Consider the following 25,766-nt stretch of genomic DNA (forward strand, 5'->3'; position numbering starts at 1 on the left):
CATTATTTGATTACACGCGATGGAATCCATGTTCATATGCCTATTGCTTACTTATATAGAAAAACTCAATTGACATAGACTGTTACTTTTTCACACTGTTTTATTTCACACTATTTGAAAATCTCCGCAGCGGCAGTCCGCAGTCAGGTTTCAAACTTTAGGCTACTTTGGACGGCAGGCGGGGTAAGAGAGGCAATCCTGGGGTGAGATTTACTTTACCATTCAAACCAGTGCTGGGTGGAGCTACAGTATCTACGGATGGAGTCACTCCAAACTTGGCTCGCCAGTCGCCACAAATACTTTACTTAAGCGAGTTGGACTATTTACCAATGTGAATGTCCGGCAGACAAAGTGTCCAGGTGCACAGCATTTGATCTCCCTCCATACTAAGTTTTATCGCGCATCAAGTCCCGTTTTTCTCCAATATCGGAAGACTGATTTTTATGTTATTTTAAATAACAAATGCTGATTTTGCTGGAAATGTAATCTATGAAACAAAGGCAGAAGTTGCAGAAGAATTGATTCCCTTTTTCCCTGTGCCGAGAACTATTGGAAGAGATGTATTTCTGATCATGGACTAAAGAAGATGCCTTTGCCCTGTACATCAAAACACATGTTTTGCCTGCGCGATTAGCATACAGAGATCCTTGTGGATTAATTTAAGGACGATGGATAATTTTTTCACCGAGGTAAGTTGGCTATTAAAACTTTTTTGTAATAAAAACGCATCATTGAGTTACAAGTTGGTTATAACAAGTCTGTAGTAAGAATTATATTTCAAGAAAATGATGGGAAACAACTTTAGTTATTTTTGGGGGGGTTGAAAGTTGATGCCATGTAACCTATAGGAAACATACTTGTACTTATGCCCTCTAAGGAATACGAATGAATTGCAATTTTTTTTATTTCTGTAACATCGTTCCTTATAATGCAATAATGTGAGAGAGTTCATCAGACAGTAAGTCGTAACGCTAGCTCATAGATTTAGGCTGTGTGTCAAATGCTTCTGGATAAAACAGGGTTTGGACCTTTTCCAAGTAGAACTCTGGCATTTCCGTACCTTCGTTTTTTCACGTTTCCTCCGAGAAGACATCCTGCGAAAGCTAATAATAGAAGCAATAGAATATGGATTCAACCTACACCACTTGAGTAAAGGGAAACTGTAATTAGCCAACAATTGACACTTGTTGATTTGACAATAGGCATGCATATTTATAGCCTATAGAAAACTCAAACACTATGATCCTCATTACTATGCCTACTACTGTAAAGGTTTGTTATTACAGTTTAATAATGTTCGTTAAAGAACTGATAATGCTTTAAACCTTTCAATATTTGCTATTAGCTAAATGCTTTATATTTATCCTCTTCATAAAAACCTGAGATATTAAATGGGATAAAAAATGGGATAAAACACAAAATGCTTGTAAGGTTAACCTGCATACAAAATGATCCAGTATTAAATCAACACTGATGGTGTTCAATTCAACACTGGTCCAGTGTCTACACAATGCGTGTGGCAATAGGCCTAGCTGATTATTGAGATGATTAGCAATGCATCTAAAATATGTGTGTGAAAAAAAACAGTGTGTCTTGAGTATCATTTGAAATGTTGAGACAAGAAGAAGGGGAGGAGTGTGTTGCAATTTACCATTCACTTTCTCGATGTGGAAACGTTATTTGGAGAGTTCACAACCTGCTACACTTATGAAAAGCAAGTTTTGATTTATTTCATACCATTTACAAGTTTTCTCAATTTGTTCATTGCGTTTTGTTTGTGCGCAATCAGCATGTGTCTGGTTTCTCTGTTCTCTTAATGTTGACGGAGCATGCGCAACTGAGCACACATAGAAGTAGGCTAACTAGCCTGCTGCGAGCAAATGTAGGAAAGTACCCATTTGGGGATGTCTGATTTCTGATTGTCCTTCTCAGTTATTTTTTCTTCACCTCACATAGTAAGTAAAAATGTTTGTGTTTTTAACATCCATTGTGAATGATAATACAGTGCCTTTGTAAATTATTCAGACCCCTTGACTTTTTCCACATTTTGTTACGTTACAGCCTTATTCTGAAACGTATTCAATAAAACTATTTCCTCAGCAATCTACACACAATACCCCATAATGACAAAGCAAAAACAGGTTTTTAGAAATGTTTGCAAATGTATTAAAAACAAAAAACAGATACCTTATTTACGTAAGTATTCAGACCCTTTGCTATGAGACTCGAAATTGAGCTCAGGTGCATCCTGTTTCCATTGATCATCCTTGAGATGTTTCTACAACTTCATTGGAGTCACAGCTCTGAGACAGAATTCTGTCAAGGCACAGATCTGGGAAAGGGTACCAAAAAAATTCGGCAGCATTGAAGGTTCTCAAGAACACAGTGGCCTCCATCATTATTGAATGGAAGAAGTTTGGAACCACCAAGACTTCCTAGAGCTTGCCGCCCAGCCAAACTGAGCAATTGGAGGAGAAGGGCCTTGATCAGGGAGGTGACCAAGACTCCGATGGTCACTCTGACAAAGCTCCAGAGTTCCTCAGTGGAGATGGGAGAACCTTCCAGAAGAACAACCATCTCTGCAGCACTCCACCAATCAGGCCTTTATGGTAGAGTTGCCAGACGGAAGCCACTCCTCAGTAAAAGGCACATGACAGCCTGCTATGAGTTTGCCAAAAGGCACCTGAAGACTCTCAGACCATGAGAAACAAGATTCTCTGGTCTGATGAAACCAAGATCAAACTCTTTGGCCTGAATGCCAAGCATCACGTTCTGGAGGAAACATGGCACCATCCCTACGATGAAGCATGGTGGTGGCAGCATCATGCTGTGGGGATGTTTTTCAGCGGCAGGGACTGGGAGACTCGTCAGGATTGAGGGAAGGTGAATGGAGCAAAGTTCAGAGAGATACTTGATGACAACCTGCATCCATGTTCAGTCTGGTGGCCTTCAACAAGTGAGATCCTAAGTGAATATGTTATAATTAAAATTAAGTTAAATTAAGTATTTGATGAGGCATTATTTTGAGGGCCTAGTTTCACCCAAATACAGTGGCCTGAAACGCATGGTTTTCAGGGCTGCAAGTCACATTATGATGGCTTGCAAAGTAATGTGTAATTCCTATTGGAATCCAGCCAGAGTGGGGATATCCAACATTTTTATTCACCCGCAGCCTACATTTAGAATGACTGCCAGGTTGAAAAGGATAAGATATGAGACTACCTAAACTATCTAACCTGCAAAAAACATTTCCAAGCAACAGATTGGATTAGCTTAGAAAAATGTATGTTATTTATATTTGAGTAGCATATGATTAATTAATCAATCAATGTACATGCAAAAACATAGATATTGAAACAAACAATTCTAAAGAACATCCTGCAATAGAACATGCTGGGAAATATGATAATGATGGTGTGGTTTTGGTTTAACACTGGTTATTAACAGAAAAACTGATGTTCTTTTTGACTAATGAGTGTTAATTTAACACTTTAAGAGTTAATCATTTTACCTGAATCAACACAAAAAAATGGGGAAGGGTACATTGAAAAATCAACATTAGGTAACACTGGCCAATTTGCTGTGTGAGTCAGGGAAATACTGTGTCGAAACCACAGTGTACATACAATTTTGGTATTTATTCGGATCCCCATTAGCCGCTGCAAATGCATCATCTACCCTTCCTGGGGTCCACAATGACAGTTGATTTGTGAAACCTGTATGATGAAAAGAACACCACTCCCTTTTGATGATGCAGGTATAAGCTCCACCTGAAAAAGTGTTGATGTTTGAGTCACACCTGAATATTACTTTGCCCCAAGCGGTTATTGCACCACCACTGACAGTTGGGAAAGTTGACTTCACCTATCTATCTATCATTACGTATGATGTGTTTGTTTATTGGCGTGGGTGTGGCTGAATATTAGGTAGAAAAGGCATGGTCATTACCATAACCAACCAAAGTAGGCAAACAAGTAGAAGCAACAGTTAGTTGATATCCTTGTTGCATGACAACAGGACGATCGCCAAGGATCTAGAAATTCTGAAAAACAGTGAATATTTCTCATTGCCAGAAGCAGGCAGGCTCACACAGAGTAGTCTCAAATATCGGCCTGCCTGCCTTTATATCTCTCAGTTAATCTCTGCCTGAAACAAAGCCCCCAGTCTTTAAGGAAAAGGGCATTTGACAAGGAAACAAACTCGCGTCCAACCAGTAAAGGTTGTGCAGAGAATGTAGATTAGCTTATTTCAGGTAGATACATATAGATATATCCTTTTCGGTCATGATATTCAAAAGTCAAAACACTGACTGGCTTCAAGGTTGAGTGCTCATTCATTTAGTGGTGATAGACGGCACTCACCACTGGCCATTTTATTGTAAGTTTCTATAGATTGATAAGATAACATTCACAAGTAGGTTTTCCTGTAGACTCCCTTGGCCCATTTTTAGTAGCCTACAACCTTATCCAGTGGCCAGTCGGTCTTGACACAGCAGAGTCAGACGGTTCAATGTCTATCAGCACTGTCAGTTGAATGGGCTTGTGTTTATTTGAACTGCTGTGTTGTGGGCAGACTTGTTTCAAGATAGCTTGGGCAGACTTCACTTTCCACCTACAGTGCCTTCAGAAAATATTCCTACCCCTTGATTTATTCCACATTTTGTTGTGTTACAGCCTGAATTCAAAATTGATTAAAATGGATTACACACAATACCCCATAATGACAAAGTGAAACATGTTTTTAGAAATGTTAGCAAATGTATTGAAAATGAAATACAGAAATATTGCATTTGCATAAGTATTCACACTGCTGAGTCAATACATGTTAGAATCACCTTTGGCAGCGATTACAGCTGTGAGTCTTTCTGGGTACGTCTCTAATAGCTTTGCACACCTGCATTGTACAATATTTGCCCATTATTCTTAAAATAATTCTTCAAGCTCTGTCAAATTGGTGGTTGATCATTGCAAGACAGCCATTTTCAAGTGTTTCCATAGATTTCCAAGCAGATGTAAGTCAAAACTGGAAATCGACCACCCAGGAACATTCAGTGTGTTCTTGCTAAGAAACCTTGGCCTTGTGTTTTAGCTCATTGTCCTGCTGAAAGGTCATCTCCCAGTGTCTGGTGGAAAGCAGACTGAACCAGGGTTTCTTCTAGGATTTTGCTTGTGCTTAGCTCCATTCTGTTTGTTTTTTATCCTGAAAAACTCCCCAGTGATACAGCCACCACTATGCTTGAAAATATGGAGAGTGGTACTCAGTAATGTGTTCTATTGGATTTTCCCCAAACAGCACTTTATATTCAGGGCAAAAGGTTTATTGCTTTACCACATTTTTTGCAGCATTACTTTAGTGCCTTGTTGCAAATAGGATGCATGTTTTGGAATACTTTATTCTGTACAGACTTCCTTTTTTTCACTCTGTCAACTAGGTTAGTATTATGGAGTAATAACTACAAGTTTGATCCATCCTCAGTTTTCTCCTATCACAGCCATTAAACTCTGTAACTGTTTTAAAGTCATCATTGGCCTCATGGTGTAATCCCTGAGCGGTTTCCTTCCTCTCTGGCAACTGAGTTAGAAAGGACGCCTGTATCTCTGTAGTGACTGGGTGTATTGACATGCCATCCAAAGTGTATTTAATATCTTCACCATGCTCAAAGGGATATTCAATATCTGCTTTTTTTCTTCTTCTTTGTGTTTGAAATTTTCTGCTTGACTGAGGGACCTTACAGATAATTGTATGTGTGGGGTACAGCAATGAGGTTGTCATTCAAAACTCTTAAACACTATTATTGCACACAGAGTCCATCCAACATATTATGTGACTTGTTAAGCATATTTTTACTCCTGAACTTATTTAGGCTTGCCATAACAAAGGGGTTGAATACTTCTTGACTAAAGACATTTAAACTTGACATTTTTAATAAATGTGTAAAAATGTCAAAAAAACAATTTCACTTTGACATTATGGGGTAGTATGTGTAGGCCAGTGACACATACACATTAATCCATTTTAAATTCAGGCTGTAACAAAACAAAACATGGGGAAAAAGTAAGGGGTGTATACTTTTTGAATGCATTGTATCAGGTCCAAGGCTACTTGATGTGTCACTAATAACACTAGCATATTACTGGTAGAATTTATCAGCTCCGGGTCAACTAAGCTTATTTCCCCAATGCAAATCTTAAATTGAAGAATGAAAACTGTTAGAAAGTGAAACTAAATCCAGGCCAGCACTCAGGGACAACTTTATTCTACACTTGTGGCATGTCTGTGGGACTGAGTGCTGACATGGCCAATGGCCATTTGAATCATGGAAGCATTGTTTGATAGATACATTATGTCTCATAGAAGAGAACATTTGAAACCCATAAGAGATTTAAGACAGTGTCAACTCACTTCACTAAAGAGGGTTTTATTCATATAATTGTATTAGTATAACTATTTTGTGAGGGTACTTCTTGTACAGTTGCTGATAAAACGATCATCAGTGATCATTTAAAAAAATTCTCAAACACCGGATATACTCTTTCAATGCACCAGTCACTAGATGTCACAACTTATTGAGGACACTGTGAACTAACTGTTTCATGAGCAAAATATGTTGAAACTCTGTGAATACAACCTCATGAAATCATTCTAGAATATCTCTGCTTTGCAGGCTACTCCCATAGCCCGCAACTGTCTGCATTTCTCATTAAGGGCATAAAATATAATAGCCTAATCATGATGTTAATAGTGTTACCACAACATACACAGTCTATATACCTACATTATACTGAAACGCTCTCATGATGAATTCAAAGCAGCAGTGCTGTGTTAGATGTTGAAGTTTCTTTCTCTCTTTCTTCCGTCTTCTTCAAGGGTTGAAACATGACACCTGTGAAACGGCTAGATGGAATTTAAAGATCTTGCAGATTTATAATTTTGTGCTCAGCTGCCTTCTTTGTCTTCTACCCAATGCTGTTACCGTGTATTCCTGTTCTTACTGAACATTTGCTTAGTCTGAAGCTTCATTATGTGGACAATTGTTGAGATTAATTACAAGTTAATAAACTGGACACAAGACTAAAAGCCATAAAAGTGAATATTTGGGAACACTTAACTTGACGCGTACCTACTTATGTAATTCATAACACAGTTATAAACCATACATACCAGCATTCATAAGCAACAACTGCAAGGCAACAATGACAAAACATAACAAAAATATCAACTTGGTGGTTGTTGGCACAAGTCGACATAAGCATGTATGAAACTGCTAATGAGTGTGGTATGTATGGGTTATTAATGTGTTATGAAGTAGGCACCCTTCAAGTACAGTTTTGAAAGTCAGGACACGAGATTTGTTGGAGCATGTACAGTTGAAGTCGGAAGTTTACATACACCTTAGCCAAATGCATTTAAACAGTTTTTAGCAATTCCTGACATTTAACCCTAGTAAAAATTCCCTGTCTTAGGACAGTTAGGATCACCACGTTATATTAAGAATATGAAATGTCAGAATAATAATAGAGAGAATGATTTATTTCAGCTTTGATTTATTTCATCACATTCGCAGTGGGTCAGAAGTTTACATACACTCAATTAGTATTTGGTAGCATTGCCTTTAAATTGTTTAATTTGGGTCAAACATTTCGGGTAGCCTTCCACAAGCTTCACAGAATAAATTGGGTGAATTTTGGCCCATTCCTCCTAACAGAGCTGGTGTAACTGAGTCAGGTTTGTAGGCCTCCTTGCTGTAACACGCTTTTTGAGTTCTGCCCAAAAATGTTCTATAGGATTGAGGTCAGGGCTTTGTGATGGCCACTCCAATACCTTGACTTTGTTGTCCTTAAGCCATTTTGCCACAACTTTTAAGTTTGCTTGGGGTCATTGTCCATTTGGAAGACCCATTTGCGACCAAGCTTTAACTTCCTGACTGATGTCTTGAGATGTTGCTTCAATATATCCACATAATTTTGCTTCCTCATCATGCCATCTATTTTGTGAAGTGCACCAGTCCCTCCTGCAGCAAGGCACCCCCACAACATGATGCTGCCACCCCCGTGCTTCATGGTTGGGATGGTGTTCTTCGGCTTGCAAGCCTCCCCCTTTTTCCTCCAAATGTAACGATGGCCATTATGGCCAAACAATTCTATTTTTGTTTCATCAGACCAGAGGACATTTCTTCAAAAAGTACAATCTTTGTCCCCATGTGCAGTTGAAAACCGTAGTCTGGCTTTTTTTATGGCGGTTTTGGAGCAGTGGCTTCTTCCTTGCTGAGCGGCCTTTCAGGTTATGTTGATATAGGACTTGTTTTACTGTGGATATATATACTTTTGTACCTGTTTCCTCCAGCATCTTCACAAGATCCTTTGCTGTTGTTATGGGATTGATTCGCAGTTTTTGCACCAAAGTACGTTCATCTCTAGGAGACAACGCGTCTCCTTCCTGAGCGGTATGATGGCTGTGTGGTCCCATGGTGTTTATACTTGCGTACCATTGTTTGTACAGATGAACGTGGTACCTTCAGGCGTTTGGAAATTGCTCCCAAGGATGAACCAGACTTGTGGAGGTCTACAATTGTTTTTCTGAGGTCTTGGCTGATTTCTTTAGATTTTCCCATGATGTCAAGCAAAGAGGCATGGAGTTTGAAGGTAGGCCTTGAAATACATCCACAGGTACACCTCCAATTGACTCAGATTATGTCAATTAGCCTATCAGAAGCTTCTAAAGCCATGACATCATTTTCTGGAATTTTCCAAGCTGTTTAAAGGCACAGTCAACTTAGTGTATGTAAACTTCTGACCCACTGGAATTGTGATACAGTGAATTATAAGTGAAATAATCTGTCTATAAAAATTGTTCGGAAAATTACTTGTGTCTTGCACAAAGTAGATGTCCTTACCGACTTACCAAAACAATAGTTTGTTAACAAGAAATTTGTGGAGTGGTTGAAAAATGAGTTTTAATGACTCCAACCTAAGTGTATGTAAACTACCGACTTCAACTGTATATATTGTGTATTTATTCCTTGTGTTATTATTTTCTAAAATGTTTATATTTTTCTCTCTGCATTGTTGGGAAGGGCCCGTAAGTAAGCATTTCACTGTTAGTTTACACCTGTTGTTTATGAAGCATGTGACAAAAAACATTTGATTTAGAAGTCCTGACATTCAAAACTTTACTTGAAGGGTGCCTACTTAAGGACTTCATAAAACATTCATAACCCATACATAGGAACCTCAGTTTCTGTGACATGTCTAAAAGTGAATACAAGTTTCATGAAGTTGGCCTTTGACTATTTGTAATACCTGAAACAAAAACAAGGGTCTTGTCTTAGCACACTTTTAGGAGGGTTGTATCGTATTTCGCCTTTCATTTTAGTCCTTGTAACCCTACCAAATTAAATAAGGAAAAATCTGTGAGCCAGCCAGTCAGTCAAGTTTCTCCTGAAAAATGGCTGCTGTATCATTTAACACTTTTTCACACCACTCTTGAAATAACACCTACTCAAGGAGGCAGATATTTTGGATCGAAGCCAGAACAGTCTGCAATGTATCTCGAAGAGGTTTCTTCGCCCTGAACTGACAGAGTAAGGTCACAGAGCAACTGTGACGGTGACAAATTAAACATGATCCAATCCTGCATCTCCTACGAACTGATTGAACTGACTGTTTACATACCCAATGGCTTGATACACTTTTGGCCAAAATCTGCTCCCTTTTGGAGACGGCCCCCAAACATCCCAAATACAAAGGTCAGTGTCCACAAAATTCCTCAAAGTCATTTGACTTTTCAATTTTCTAGGTTAATCCCTGCTTCAAACATGACGATACAGCTCAGTATGTAGATCTCTATAGCATCTAGACGGGGCATGTCTTCACCTCGCTGCTAACTGTAAGGATATACTCACTGAGCCACAGTGTGTTTCTGCTTACCATGTAAAGGTGTAAATTAGTGTGGAATATAAACCACTTTTACCCACACTATTCAGTGCGAATGGATGAGTGTAACCGATGTGAAATGGCTAGTTAGTTAGCGGTGGTGCGCACTAATAGCGTTTCAATCGGTGACGTCACTCGCTCTGCGACCTTAACCTCTATGGGCTACCTACTCAACAGCCAGTGTAATCCCGTGGCGCGTTATTCAAATACCTAAAAAATGCAAAAACAATTTTTCAAACATATGACTATTTTACACCATTTTAAAGACAAGACTCTCGTTAATCTAACCACACTGTCCGATTTCAAAAAGGCTTTACAATGAAAGCAAAACATTAGATTATGTCAGCAGAGTACCCAGCCAGAAATAATCAGACACCCATTTTTCAAGCTAGCATATAATGTCACATAAACCCAAACCACAGCTAAATGCAGGACAAACCTTTGATGATCTTCATCAGATGACAACCCAAGGACATTATGTTATACAATACATGCATGTTTTGTTCAATCAAGTTCATATTTATATCAAAAATCAGCTTTTTACATTAGCATGTGACTAGCATGTGACTAGCATTCCCACCGAACACTGCTGGTGAATTTACTAAATTACTCACGATAAACGTTCACAAAAAACATAACAATTATTTTAAGAATTATAGATACAGAACTCCTCTATGCACTCGATATGTCCGATTTTAAAATAGCTTTTCGGTGAAAGCACATTTTGCAATATTCTCAGTAGATAGCCCGGCATCACAGGGCTAGCTATTTAGACACCCAGCAAGTTTAGCACTCACCAAAGTCAGATTTACTATTAGAAAAGTTTGATTACCTTTGGTGTTCTTCGTCAGAATGCACTCCCAGGACTGCTACTTCAATAACAAATGTTGGTTTGGTCCCAAATAATCCATTGTTATATCCAAACAGCGGCGTTTTGTTCGTGCGTTCAAGACACTATCCGAAAGGGTAAATAAGGGTGGCGAGCATGGCGCATTTCGTGACAAAAAAATTCCATTACCGTACTTCGAAGCATGTCAACCGCTGTTTAACCTGTTAGGGCTAGGGGGCAGTATTTACACCGCCGGATAAAAAACGTACCCGATTTAATCTGGTTACCACTCCTACCCAGTAACTAGAATATGCATATACTTATTACATATGGATAGAAAACACCGTAAAGTTTCTAAAACTGTTTGAATGGTGTCTGTGAGTATAACAGAACTCATTTGGCAGGCAAAAACCTGACAAGGTTTCAGGCAGGAAGTGGCCTGTCTGACAAGGTGTCGTTCTTCTTGTCTCTGTTTATTGAAGAGTGAGGATCTTAGCTGTCCTGTGACACTTCCTACGGCTGCCATAGGGTCTCAGAAGGCGGTAAAAAGCTGAATCGTGGCTTTGCAGGCTCTGGCTGAAAAAAAGTAAGCGTTTGGGTAGTGGCTGGTTACAGTACTGTGAGACTCAGGCTCGTGCCCGCGTCGACCGAAAGCTTTGTTTACTTTCCTCTGTTTAGCTAAAAGGAGATTCCCGGTCGGAATATTATCGCTTTTTACGAGAAAAATGGCATAAAAATGGATTTTAAACAGCGGTTGACATGCTTCGAAGTACGGTAATGGAATATTTAGATTTTTTTGTCACGAATTGCGCCATGCGCGCGACCCTGATTTACCATTTCAGATAGTGTCTGGGACGCACGAACAAAACGCCGCTATTCGGATATAACGATGGATTATTTTGGACCAAACCAACATTTGTTATTGAAGTAGCAGTCCTGGGAGTGCATTCTGACGAAGACAACAAAAGGTAATCAAACTTTTATAATAGTAAATCTGATATTGGTGAGTGCTAAACTTGCCGGGTGTCTAAATAGCTAGCCCGTGATGCCTGGGCTATGTACTTAGAATATTGCAAAATGTGCTTTCACCAAAAAGCTATTTTAAAATCGGACATATCGAGTGCATAGAGGAGGTCTGTATCAATAATTCTTAATATAATTGTTATGTTTTTTGTGAACGTTTATCGTGAGTAATTTAGTAAAATGTTAGCGAATTCCCCCGGGTATGCTAGTTCTGAACGTCACATGCTAATGTAAAAAGCTGGTTTTTGATATAACTATGAACTTGATTGAACAAAACATGCATGTATTGTATAACATAATGTCCTAGGGTTGTCATCTGATGAAGATCATCAAAGGTTAGTGCTGCATTTAGCTGCCTTCTGGGTTTTTGTGACATTATATGCTAGCTTGAAAAATGGGTGTCTGATTATTTCTGGCTTGGTACTCTGCTGACATAATCTAATGTTTTGCTTTCGTTGTAAAGCCTTTTTGAAATCGGACAGTGTGGTTAGATTAATGAGAGTCTTGTCTTTAAATAGCTGTAAAATAGTCATATGTTTGAGAAATTTAAGTAAAAGATTTTTAAGGTTTTGAAAATCGCGCCACAGGCTTCAACTGGCTGTTACGAATTCGTCCCGCCTAGCCCAGAGAGGTTAAAATAAATTTTTATGCCATTTTTCTCGTAAAAAAGCAATACTATTCCGACCGGGAAAGCCTGTATACGTACAAAGAGAGAGAAAATAAATACATCTCGTGCCCTCGTGCACGAGCGTGAGTCTCAGAGTACTCTGACCAGCCACTATCCAAACGCGATAATGTGTTTCAGCCAGAGGCTGCCTCGATATCGTTCAGCTTTTTCCCGGGTTCTGAGAGCCTATGGGAGCCGTAGGAAATGTCACGTTACGGCAAAGATCCTCAGTCTTCAATAAAAAGAGCCAAGATGAACAACAACTTGTCAGAGAGGGCGCTTCCTGTTTGGAATCTTCTCAGGTTTTTGCCTGCCATATGAGTTCTGTTATACTCACAGACACCATTCAAACAGTTTTAGAAACTTTAGGGTGTTTTCTATCCAAAGCCAATAATTATATGCATATTCTAGTTACTGGGCAGGAGTAGTAACCAGATTAAATCGGGTACGTTTTTTATCCGGCCGTGTCAATACTGCCCCCTAGCCCTAACAGGTTAAGTAGTGTTTCCCCTTGCGCTGCAAGGGCCGTGGCTTTTGTGGCGCGATGAGTAACGATGTTTCGTGGGGTGTCAGTTGTTGATGTGCGCAGAGGGTCCCTGATTTGAGCCCAGGTTGGGGCGAGGAGAGGGACGGAAGCTATACTGTTACATGAGCTTGAGAAAAACAATCTGGGTTGTGTTCATTAGGGCAGGCAACAGAAAACATAGAAAACTTTTTGCAATGTAAAACAAAAATGTGTTTCTTATTTGACCATTTCAGGTAGTCCCTCCCTGTTTCGCATTCTCTTCCATTTGGTATGCAATGAAAAAAGGCCCAATTTCCTGCCTGATTGCTGGTAACATTCTGTATGGCTCTGAAACATCTTACCTCTACCGTCCTCCTGCTTGAGTCAATATGTGCGCCTGAATACAGGCCATGGTTGTGTTCCATCACTTCATAATTCATAACACGTACTACTTTTGTTTCCTTTTCACCTCTTTGCATGTTTTTGGTTCACACATTTTTTAAAAGGTTTTTGCGATCAGTGGTGCAGCTTTTTTGATTCATGATATTAGCTTTGCTTCTTGTATGAAAATACAGTTCTGCAGTCCGTTGTCTTTAGTACAGAATGCTGAGGTCTGTGCTGGGCACAGACTTCAATTCAACGTCTATTCCATGTTGGTTCAATGTAATTTCAATGAAATTACGTGGAAGCAATCTTGATTCAACCAGTGGGTAGTCACTCAGTAAGCTTTTTTAGTGTAATATCCCATTTGAAAAAAATGTCAAGGTTTTGAGCATAAAAATACATACGCAATATATCAAAATCATCAAGAGAAATAGAAAATGGCTTCCTGACGCTAATGGCTCCTGTTGGGTCGGTGTTCCAGACAGTCTAGCTGGTCAATTAAAAACAGCATAAAAGTACCTCAAACTTACCGTGTTTCATTTATGTGCAGTGACAAGCTGTCTCCTATATGCGGTGAGAGCTACTGAACAAAGAAAAGCCTGATGCATTTTAACCTTGCCTTTTTTGCCAACTGCTTTTATCGTTCATCGTTCTGAGCAGATATGAGGTGTGATTAAAGTACTTGTGAATGGTCGAATTGGTTTCTAGGTTATACCTAGTTTTATCTATCAACTGCCCTTCTTACTTTTTCTATAGAGAGATAAACTCACTATGTGAGATCATGTGGGAGTTGTAAGATGGATTCATGATGGATAAAAGCTTGTTTGTCTGGACATTCTGTTTGGTTATTTATTTGTTATTATCTCCTTGCCATGCAACCCTGTTACGGTGGAGGAGCTACTGGACTTTTCCACTAAGAGCCCTACTCAACTGCTTAATGATTCAACAGTTCTTTTTTTTATACACGCTGTTGGGAAAGCGGTTAATGTTAAGCATTAAAGGCTTAAAGGGACACTTGGCGATTTTTGCAATGAAGCCCTTTATCTACTTCCCCAGAGTCAGATGAACTCATGGATGCCATTTTTATGTTCAGATAGTGAGAGAGTATGGCAGTAGGAAAGATAGAGGTTGTGTCAAAAGGCATTAGGCCGGATTTGAAACTATGCCAATACTGCAGATGTGTGCCAGAGGCTGCAGCATTACAGCCAAACCAGCCAGGCCACATGATCCTTGTTCTTTTTCAGTTCTATTTGCTGTGTGAGCTCCCCTATCAATGCCATACATTGTGGTTTGAATTTGTTTGTAAGTTCAAGGCAATTAAGAATGTATTCACTCTTTCCAAAGGGCGATGGCTTCTGTTCCTACGTTTTAAAGAGCCATTTCTATTAAACGCCAAAATAGGTTCCAACTCATATCCAAAATGTTCATATCTTCCAATAAAACTACTTGAGTGATTTCTTTATTGCAATTATCACACATTTATTATTCACAGTCCTAACGTTAGCCACAACAAATTGGAATTTGGGTAATGTACACGAATGGGTTATAAAGAAATGAAATTGTGTAATACACATGAAATGCGTTGTGAATGAAATTGTGTAATACTTTTTCGTGTGCCTGTTACGAATTTCGAATAAGTAATTAGTGTCATTTCACAAAAAGCTGTAATAGTTTGTTTGGGTAGATAGGTACGTTAGGCTTTGAGGTCTTTTTTCATGAAACTAAGGACATGAGGATCCGGTCAGGTAAACAATCTTCAGAGTTTGTTTATACGTCGGCACCAGAGTAATACCTCACACTTCTGCCAACATTATTAGCAAGACTACAAAATGGCACTAAGTGCCTTGAAACAGTTCCAAAAAGGCTATAAAGTCATCAGATGACCAGGGTCATATTCACTAGAAGTAAACGGAAGAAAACAGACAGAAATGGGGAGTGAATACCTGAACATGTCCATTGCATAGTGTTTTGCTACGGGTTGCATTAATGAATTACGACACAGATTTTAAACACTGAGAGGGTTGGACTACCTCCCATTTTTTTCTATTCTTCTTCACATCGCTGACTGAACAAACAGCCTTGAGACCAAATAAACAGCTTGGATCTCTCTATCTTCGTTGTTCAGTTCGTTTTTAGTATGTCCTGCCTAATGCCATAGCTCAATGTAACAGATAACGGTGTCTTGAGTATAACAAGGGTGACTGTTGTTACCGCTAGAAGAAAGCCAGAAAGGGAAGCCGGTATTTACATTCGCCCCACCCCCCCTCTCCTGAATATGCCCTCCTCTGCTACAATTTTGCAAAACTCTGGATATCCGCACCAGGGGACCACAGCTGGCCAACACATGGCAACACTGGCCTCAGCTGCCAGCCTGTAATATACACACACACACACACACACACACACACACACACACACACACACACACACACACACACACACACACACACACACACACACACACACACACACGGAAAGTAGGTCAGGAAGTCTTTGAGTGTGGGGCCACCGGTTGCTTAGCGAAGGGGCAGAACGAACCCTGATGACTCGGTTGCGCACGATGCGTACAAGGCAAGCAGGTACGAGCTCCATTAAGGATGCAAAAAGACAATACAGACTCAAACTTGAATCATTATTCGATAACAATGTTCCCTGTAGTCCCCACATCAAGGTCAGCATGCCATACACAGTGGACCAGAGTCAGAGTGTGAATTATACTGTGAAATTCAGGGGGTCTCTATTTTTTTCGGGACCTCCTATGTGATTTTTAATGGGCCTGACAGTAAAGACATGTCATATAACTGTAAACATTTTGTATTACATTTTAATTGGGCAACAACACAGCCAGTCATGATGTTTTCATCTTATTGTCAAACAAATCACTTCAAAAATTAGGCTACCTGCGGATGTTCGTCCACCCCAAATAATTCCAGCACCCAAACAGTGCACTCTGCACTTGTGCCATATGATGAATGGAAAGACACATCCATTATAATAAGTATAATGACATTCGGCGATTGATTGTAGAAAGAAAAGTTGGGACACCTGAGATACGGGACTGCCCTGAGATGACAGCCACATGAAAGTGCAGCCACATGGATTATAGGAGAATGGTCAAATGTGCATTATTTTTTTACACCCCCCGGGCCCCTGTAAATTTGCACTCTGCACTGGACCCACTCCATTTTGCTTACCGTTCCAACAGATCCACGGAAGATGCCATTTCCATTGCAATTCACAATGGCCTAACTCACCTGGAAAAGAGAATGCTGTTAATTTACTACAGTTCAGCATTCAACACTATTGTTCCCTCCAAGCTCGTCACCAAGCTCAGGGCCCTAGGCCTGGACACCACCCTCTACAAATGGATCCTGGACTTCCTGACAGACAGACACACAGGCTGTGAGGACTGGCAGCAAACTTCTCCTCCACACTGACTCTGAACACTGGGGCCCGTCAGAGATGTGTCCTCAGCCCTCTGCTGTACTCCCTGTTCATCCACGACTGTGTGGCTAAGCACGACACCAACTCCATCATCAAGTTTGCTGATGACACCACGGTGGTAAGCCTGATCATTAACAACGACAAGGTAGGAGGTAAGTGAACTGGCATTGTGGTGCCAGGACAACGGCCTCAACGTCAGCAAAACAAAGGAGTTCATTGTCGATTTCAGGAAGCAGAGGATAGGATACGCCCGATCCACATCCACGGGGCTGCAGTGGAGAGAGTCAGTTGTTTTAAGTTCCTTTGCGTCCACATCATTAAGAACTTGACATGGACCAACAACACCACCAATTTTCAGGCAGCTAAAAAGTTTTGCTATGCCTCTCCGGATCCTCTCCAAATACTTCCGCTGCACCATTGAGAGCGTCCTGACTGGCTGCATCACGGCCTGGTACAGGAACTGCTCCGCCCACGACCGCAAGACCCTCCAGCGGGTGGTTAAGACATCACAGTACATCACTGGGGCCGTGCTCCCACCCATCCAGGACATCTAATCGAAGCAGTGCCTGAGGAAGCATCATCAAGGACCCCAGCCATGGGGCGACTGTTCACTCTCTTACTGTTGGGCAGACTGTATCGAAGCATGGGGTATCAGACCAACAGACTCAGAGACTGTTTCTATCTACAAGCCATCAGACTGCTGAACACTTGAACTGGACTAGTGAAGACAGCCTTGCACTGACTCTCCACACCTTAACACACATGCACACACACACACACACACACACACACACACACACACACACACACACACACACACACACACACACACACACACACACACACACACACACACACACAAACACATATACATTCCTACTACACACACATCACAACTGCTGCTAGACTTGTATTTATTATTGCTAAATACTACAGAATTTAAACACTTGCTCTAATCCCTCCCTTCCCCGACACACGTGTAAATATTGTACTATAAATTGTTGAGTGCCTTCCTGACACATTTTTTAAATTCTATTCTACTGAGCCATTATAATTTTTATTCTTATCTTGTATTATTTCTGATTGGGTTGCATTACAGAGAGGGAACCTGCAAGTAAAACATTTCATTGCTCGTGAACTCAGACAATACGCTTTGCCGTGCAGTAGTTCTCAGTGAGGTCATCGGACATAAGTCTAACTTGAAGGCTCTTTCTGAGTCCTCTAATGAAATTGGTTGAGAGATACTGAGCAGAAATCTTAAGTTATACAGTATATGCCATTTAGCAGACGCTTTTATACAGTAGTGTGTGAATACATTTTTTTGTATGGGTGGGCACAGCGGTAATCAAATCCACAACCCTGGCTTTGTATTTGCCAAGCTGTAGCAACTGAACTACACAGAATCATCACAACTTGAGCTTTCTTTCAGTGTTCATGTTAGCCCTGCTTTCATTCAAGTTTATTTTTATTCTGTTCTTTTCCCCCCAAAAAATGCCTGGGAACAAGAACAACATTGGCTTTTGTCTTTTTCCAGTTGCAATATGTGTTCCACAGCTGCCATGAAGTCTCTGGCTCAGGTGAATCATACTGTACTGTCCCTGCATGTAAAGCAAGTACTGCTGATTGTGTTTGTTTGTAGCTCAGTTGGTAGAGCATGGTACTTAAAAGTGTTTGCTGAATGGCATATATTATTGTTTTATATTATTGCTCAAATACAGAACTACGACACTACAGTATATAGAAATGTGTTTTTATATTACACAAGGTTTTCAATGATACCTCCAGAGTAGTAGACTTCGGAAATGCTCATAAACCATTTTGGTTATTGTTGTTGATGGAGATTTTGTATGGCCAAATAATGTATCAAGACTGGTTCAATGGGGATTAGTAAAGCATTTTAAGAAATTAACTATGGGTTTTGGGGAAGTGGAAATGAGGGTGGAATAGGACGTAACTCTTTTTATACTGAACAAAAATATAAACGCAGCGTGCAACAATTTCAACAATTTTACTGAGTTACAGTTCATATAAGGAAATCAGTCAATTGAAATAAATTAGTTAGGCCCTACTCTATGGATGACTAGGCAGGGGCGCAGCCATGGGTGGACCTGGGAGAGCACAGGCCCACCCACAGACAGGTGAAGAAGCCAGATGTGGAGGTCCTGGGCTGGCATGGTTACACGTGGTCTGCGGATGTGAGACTCGTTGGATGTACTGCCAAATTCTGGAAAACTACGTTGGAGGAGGCTTATCTGGCAACAGCTCTGGTGGACATTCCTGCAGTCAGAATGCCAATTGCACACTCCCTCAAAACTTGAGACAAATGTGGCATTGTGTTGTGTGACAAAACTGTAGGAAAACTGCACAGAGTGGCTTTTTATTGTCCCCATCACAAAGTGATGTTAATCAGCTTCTTGATATGCCACACCTTATGCCACACCTTATCTTGGCAAAGGAGAAATGCTCACTAACAGGGATATAAACAAATTTGTGCACAACACTTGAGAGAAAAACCTTTTGTGCGTCTGGAACATTTCTGGGATCTTTTATTTCACTTTACATGTTGCGTTTATATTTTTGTTCAGGGCCCCTTTGGCTAATACACACACACCTTTGTATCCTGTCCAGACACACACACACGCACACCACTGCTTCTGACTCTGTTCCGCTATACCCGCCATTGGGTCACATACAGAGACACACACACACACACACACACACACACACACACACACACACACACACACACACACACATATTGTCCAGACTACACATGCACGTGCCCACACTCACACACCCGAGGGCCTAGTCTCACTCAACACACCCTGGTTGACAAATATTGATGCAGATGCAGCATGAGGTGGCCCCCAAAATGCCTGACCAAAAATACAAGCAAAAACATACTCCCTTTTCTATGTAAACTGCATATATGACTCCGTGTGGAAACAAAGGAACTTGCCCAGCAAGCACATCTGAGATTACAGCCTTGGCATTTGGAGTTGTTTTGTTCAAAAGGAGTAAACCAAAATGGCAGCTTGTCGATTAATATTCTCTCCGATGAGGAAGATGAAGGCGGTAACGCCATTCCCGAGTCCAAACAGGAAAGCGAAGTAGGATTTAATCTTCACTTCAAAGCCGTTGGGTTTTCAAAATGTTTTTTTTAAATATTTTTGTTTGAAATGTAAGTTCATCTTTCTTATGCACAGGATAAGCGTGTTTATGTTTTAGTTGGGGCTAGCAAGGCTCAGAACTTCTTTTCTTCTCTGTTATTTCATGTGGCTGTCTTGAAATGACATGCCAAAAGCTTCTTCACCTCTTCCTTTCTCCCTTGTGCTTTTTAGCGACGTTACGTTATCGACACAATATTGTCCTGTGGCTCAGTTAGTAAGATCATAGTGCTACCAAGGTCGTGGGGTTCGATTCCAGCAGGGCTCACTTACACATACTAAAACGGGATGCACTCACTGTAATGTGAATTGCATAAAAGAGCCTGCCAACTAGAATAATGCAGAAATTGATTTATAAGACTTGAAACCCTGGATTATTGGGAAATTACTATGTTATTTATATGTACAAGAATGCTGTGATGACCATTAATATTGTGTCAAGGTCAAGGCTATAGCGTACAACCACAAACACCTGTTTTCTACATTGCTTCCAAATGTACCTCCCATTGAACATTCTGGGGGAGTAGAGGCATTTGTGATTGTTTTAAGAGTTTAGATTATTTTTGGATTGGTGCACAGAGAGGGATTTTTACTTTTTAATACTTTAACATTTTGTAATAAGATGTTTTACTTTTATTTATGGATTCCTTTCAAAAGAAATATGAGGAAAATGTATAGGTTTCATTTCTGTCAAGTAATCAGTTGAGATTGAGCATAAAAGAGCAAGTTAAATGCTGCACCACAACTCCTTTAAGGAGCCTCATTGATGATAATTCACCAAGTACCGGCAAGCGGCTGCAGCAGAAAAAAATACCTTATATCACGCTGTTCCAACAGCTAGAATGTAGCTTTGTATTCCTTTGACAGCAAATGCATTGTACAATTCCATGAAATTTGGAGACATAAACTAGGTTTCCATCCAATTGGAGGCAGATTTTAATGTGAATATTCTAAAGTCTGCATAGAAAGAATATGTGCATTTTCCCACCAAAGGTGTGTTTCCATTAGTGATGTACAGTTCGCGTACGATTGGTTGGTTATCTTTGAACAACTCTTTTTACTGACTGAGAGAGTCATGATTAGTTTTTTTCTGAGTGACTCGTTCATTGTAGTAGTTGATTTGACCTGCAGGCTACAATGGGTGCTACAGCAGGATTGATACATGCTCCGTCTCTGTAACGGGCGTCATATAGAGGAGACCAAGGCGCAGCGTGTTGAGTGCTCATCGTTATATTTTAATGAAAACGAACACTAGACAAAATAAACAAAATGACAGCCAACAGTTCCATCAGGTTATACAAACTAAACAGAAAGCAACTACCCACGAAAACCAAGGGAAAAAAGGCTGCCTAAGTATGGCTTCCAATCAGAGACAACGATAGACAGCTGCCTCTGATTGGAAACCATACCCGGCCAAAACATAGAAATACCAACATAGAATGCCCACCCACCTATCACACCCTGACCTACCTAAACAGAGAAAAAACAGCTCTCTTAGGTCAGAGCGTGACAGTTTAGCGGGCCACAGAGACGTGCTCTGACCAACAACTGTCATATACGCACAGGAAAATAGATTATCTTGCTGCAGGCAGTATAGAGAAGAAAAATACATGTTTACAACTAACTGATAATTGATCACATGGTGCAAAAATGAATGCAATTAATTGTGTATTGAACGTTATGATGAACACAGCTTTGTAGAACCAAAACATACACAGCCTCTGCTCAACTTGAAAACAAATCGTTTGGTGGGCTGCAGTTCGCAAATGATATTGTGCTGATCATCACCCTCACTGCAGTCAAGCAATAGATTCCGCCAAGAGTCTTTCATAATCTAGTCCGGTTGTGGTTACAACTAGACCCAGTTTCAAATGTGTCAAGAAATAATTGTATTTGTATGCCTAGCAGTCAACAAATGTGGCCTGCATTGTTTAAGGCACATGTTTACAAGTCTCAGCCACAAATGACAGCTCCAACAAGCCCCCTATGGTGAACGAGAGGCTTGTAGAAATGTAATGACTCTTTCGAGTTTTCAGTTCATTGTCCGCCGGTAGGGGTTCCTGCGCGCTCTGGGCATTACTGACTCAAATGAACGAAATGAGTCGAAAGATTTGTTATTTTGACTGAACGAGTCGAAAAGATCACAAAGTTAATCTGGATTCCCATCATTTTGGCAGATTTGCTTGTCTCTGCTTTGTTATCTCACATTTTATTAAAGAATGGTTGCTATTAGTCCCCCTGTAGCACTTTCCCTGTCCAACAATCAGACATTCCAGCTTTCTCCCAAGTTGCTTGTAAACTCGCATGAATACACCCTACATCTGCATTCCAGATCCACTACTGATACAACGATACACTCAGCATGCTTCAGTTCAGTTGGCGCCTATTAGGGGAACCAAACGAGTGTGCTTGTATACTCCCTTAAAATACCTTTGCTTGGGAAACGAGAAAAAAGCAGCAATAGGACTTTGTCCATTTTGAGATGCTGTAGCCGGTGGTCACTTCCTCAAAATAGTCAGAATTAATCTAAGATAACTCGAGAAATCTGTCATTAATTTAGACTTTTTTGCAGAGGAGATGTTAATTGTGCAATTTTACATCTAACTAAGATGTTTGGTGGAGTATTTCTCAATGAAAAAATGTGCATGAAAATGAATTGTTTCTCATTGAATGACGACAAAGACTTTATTGAAGAATCCCTTCTGTTGACCAATCACCGACGAAGGGGCGTAGACTTCTGCTACCGACTTCGGCTTGCCTTATAAAATGTTGTGTGCCCGATCAGCCTAAAACAACTTACCGAAGTCCAAAATGAATAATAAATTCACAAATTGTCTGGGAAGTATCCTTTACCCATGCTTGCCTTTTACTTAGAATCCCTGGGTCCCACTTGTAACTAAACATAACTAATAAAGGCTTTATGGAACATTCATAAAGTCTTCATAAGCACTACATAGATGCTTCACCAGTCATTTACATCTGTCCCTTTGATAAATGCGACATAATATATTTGCCACCTTTTATTTAACATTACATTTTCTTCAAATTATTTAGGTAGTATCCTTATATGCCTAATAAAGGGTTTATGAAGGTTTAATTTAACATGGGACCTATCACTGGTATGAGAACATATGACCATGCCTTTGCTATGGCAAACATCCAATAGCCTGTTGTCAGGAAAGGTATGTGAGACTGATACCTATAGTGGTTGTTGTCACTGAAAGCTCCAAGCGTTTTCTGATAACCTGATCAAAACAAAAGCTTGATGAGCTCATCGACAGCTGTTTCCTGTGTTGTCGGGGTGTTGAGGGGAGTGTAGCAAACCCCTCTAGCTGCCCCCGCCTCCTCTGAAACCAGAGCACAGTGAGTGACACGATGCCCCTTGACCCTTCCACTCCTTTACTGTGTTAATAATTCAAGCATGCCAGGTTTCTCGTCAATGGCTCCTGGGCTCAAACTCATTGTGTTTTTTTAGGACTGTACTGCGAACCCTTTTGGTCACGATTTACATGAGCTGTATCTTTATAAAGCATAAAGGATAGAGTTAGTGTGAATCATTGCCGCACCTTCTTATGATGTGTTATGCCTGATAGAAATGCTCATTTCACCTTTTAGATGCAGTATAAAACATTATAAAACATTATATGGAAACAATAAGACACGAGAGGCCCGTAAGCTTTATTCAGGATATACACTTTACAGTATTTACAAAAGTATGTGGACACCCCTTCAAATTAGTGGATCTGGCAATTTCAGCATGTGTAAAATCTAGCACATAGCAAATTCTGCATAGACAAACATTGGCAGTAGAATGGCCTTACTGAATAGCTCAGTGATTTTCAACGTGGCCCCATCATAAGATGCCACCTTTCTGCCCTGCTAGAGCTGCCCTGGAAAAATGTAAGTGCTGTTATTGTGAAGTGGAAACGTCTAGGAGCAACAACGGCTCAGCCGCGAAGTGGTAGGCCACACAAGCTCACAGAACAGTACCGCCGAGTGTTAAAGCGTGTAGCGCGTAGAAATCGTCTGTCCTCAGTTGCAATTCTCACTACCGAACTATGGAGCAGTGGAAACGTGCGGTCTGGAGTGATGAACCATCAAACAAGCAAAGCGTCAATACAGAATTAAGACTGAATCCTACTACACCGGCTTGAAAACTATTACGGACTACAAAGGGAAACCTCAGACGCGAGCTGCCCAGTGACGCGAGTCTACCAGACCAGCTAAATGCCTTTTATGCTCACTTCGAGGCTAGCAACATTGAAGCATGCACAAGAGCACCAGCTGTTCTGAATGACTGTGTGATAATGCTCTCGGTAGCCGATGTGAGTAAGACCTTTAAACAGGTCAACATTCACAAAGCCGCGGGACCAGATGTATAACCAGGATGTGTACTCAAAGCATGCGCGTACCAACTGGCAAGTGTCTTCACTGACATTTTCAACCTCTCCCTGACTGAGTCTGTAATACTTACATGTTTCAAGCAGACCATCATAGTCCCTGTGCCCAAGGAAGCGAAGGTAACCTGCCTAAATGATTACCGCCCCGTAGCACTCACGTCGGTAGCCATGAAGTGCTTTGAAAGGCTGGTCATGGCTCACATCAACAGGATCGTCCCGGATACCCTAGACCCACTCCAATTCGCGTACCGCCCCAACAGATCCACAGATGACGCAATCTCAAATCGCACTCCACACTGCCCTTTCCCACCTGGACAAAAGGAACACCTATGTGAGAATGCTGTTCATTGACTACCACTCAGCATTCAACACCATAGTACCCACGAAGCTCATCACTAAGCTAAGGACCCTGGGACTAAACACCTCCCTCTGAAACTGGATCCTGGACTTCCTGACGGGCCGCCCCCAGGTGGTAATGGTAGGCAACGCTGATCCTCAACACTGGGGCCCCTCAGGGGTGTGTACTTAGTCCCCTCCTGTACTCCCTGTTCACCCACGACTGTGTGGCCAAACATGACTCCAACACCATCATTAGGTTTGCTGATGACACAACAGTGGTAGGCCTGATCACCGACAACGATGAGACAGCCTATAGGCAGAAGGTCAGAGAACTGGCAGTCTGGTGCCAGGACAAGAACCTCTCCCTCAATGTGAGCAAGACAAAGGATCGTGGACTACAGGAAAAGGTGGGCTGTACTGGAGCGGGTCGAGAGTTTCAAGTTCCTTGGTGTCCACATCACCAACGATCTATCATGGTCCAAACACACCAAGACAGTTGTGAAGAGGGCACGACAAAACCTTTTCCCCCTCAGGAGACTCAAAAGAGTTGGCATTGGTCCTCAGATCCTCAAAAGGTTCTACAGCTGCACCATGGAGAGCATCCTGACTAGTTGCATCAACACCTGGTATGGCAACTGCTCGGTATCTGACCGTAAGGCGCTACAGATGGTAGTGCGTACGGCCCAGTACATCACTGGGGCCAAGCTTCCTGCAATCCAGGACCTATATAATAGGCGGTGTCAGAGGAAAGCCCATAACATTTTCAGAGACTCTAGTCACCCAAGTCATAGACTTTTCTCTGCCACCACACGGCAAGCGGTACCGGAGCACCAAGTCTACGAAAGGCTCCTTAACAGCTTCTACACCCAAGCCATAAGACTGCTGAACAGTTAACTTCTTATGGGCAGGTGAGACGGTAGCGTCCCACCTGGCCAACATCCGGTGAAATTGCAGAGCGAGAAATTCAAACTACAGTATTATAAATATTTAACTTTCATAAAATCACAAGTGTAATATATCAAAATAAAGCTTAACTTCTTGTTAATTCAGCTGCTGTGTCAGATTTCAAAAAGGCT

General features: G+C 40.9%; 1 protein-coding gene across 1 annotated transcript in view; it reads left to right on the plus strand.

The window, feature by feature from the left end:
* The first annotated feature begins 276 nt into the window (after window positions 1–276).
* Window positions 277–25,766, plus strand: part of myo10 (myosin X) — a 299,501-nt gene continuing 274,011 nt past the window's right edge. The window contains exon 1 of the mRNA XM_045693795.1: window positions 277–689. Within this exon, the coding sequence (XP_045549751.1) occupies window positions 669–689 (21 nt within the window). The 5' untranslated portion in view covers window positions 277–668. The remainder of the gene's footprint in view (window positions 690–25,766) is intronic.

Source organism: Salmo salar, chromosome ssa14 (assembly GCF_905237065.1).
Source record: "Salmo salar chromosome ssa14, Ssal_v3.1, whole genome shotgun sequence".
Classification (NCBI taxonomy): domain Eukaryota; kingdom Metazoa; phylum Chordata; class Actinopteri; order Salmoniformes; family Salmonidae; genus Salmo; species Salmo salar.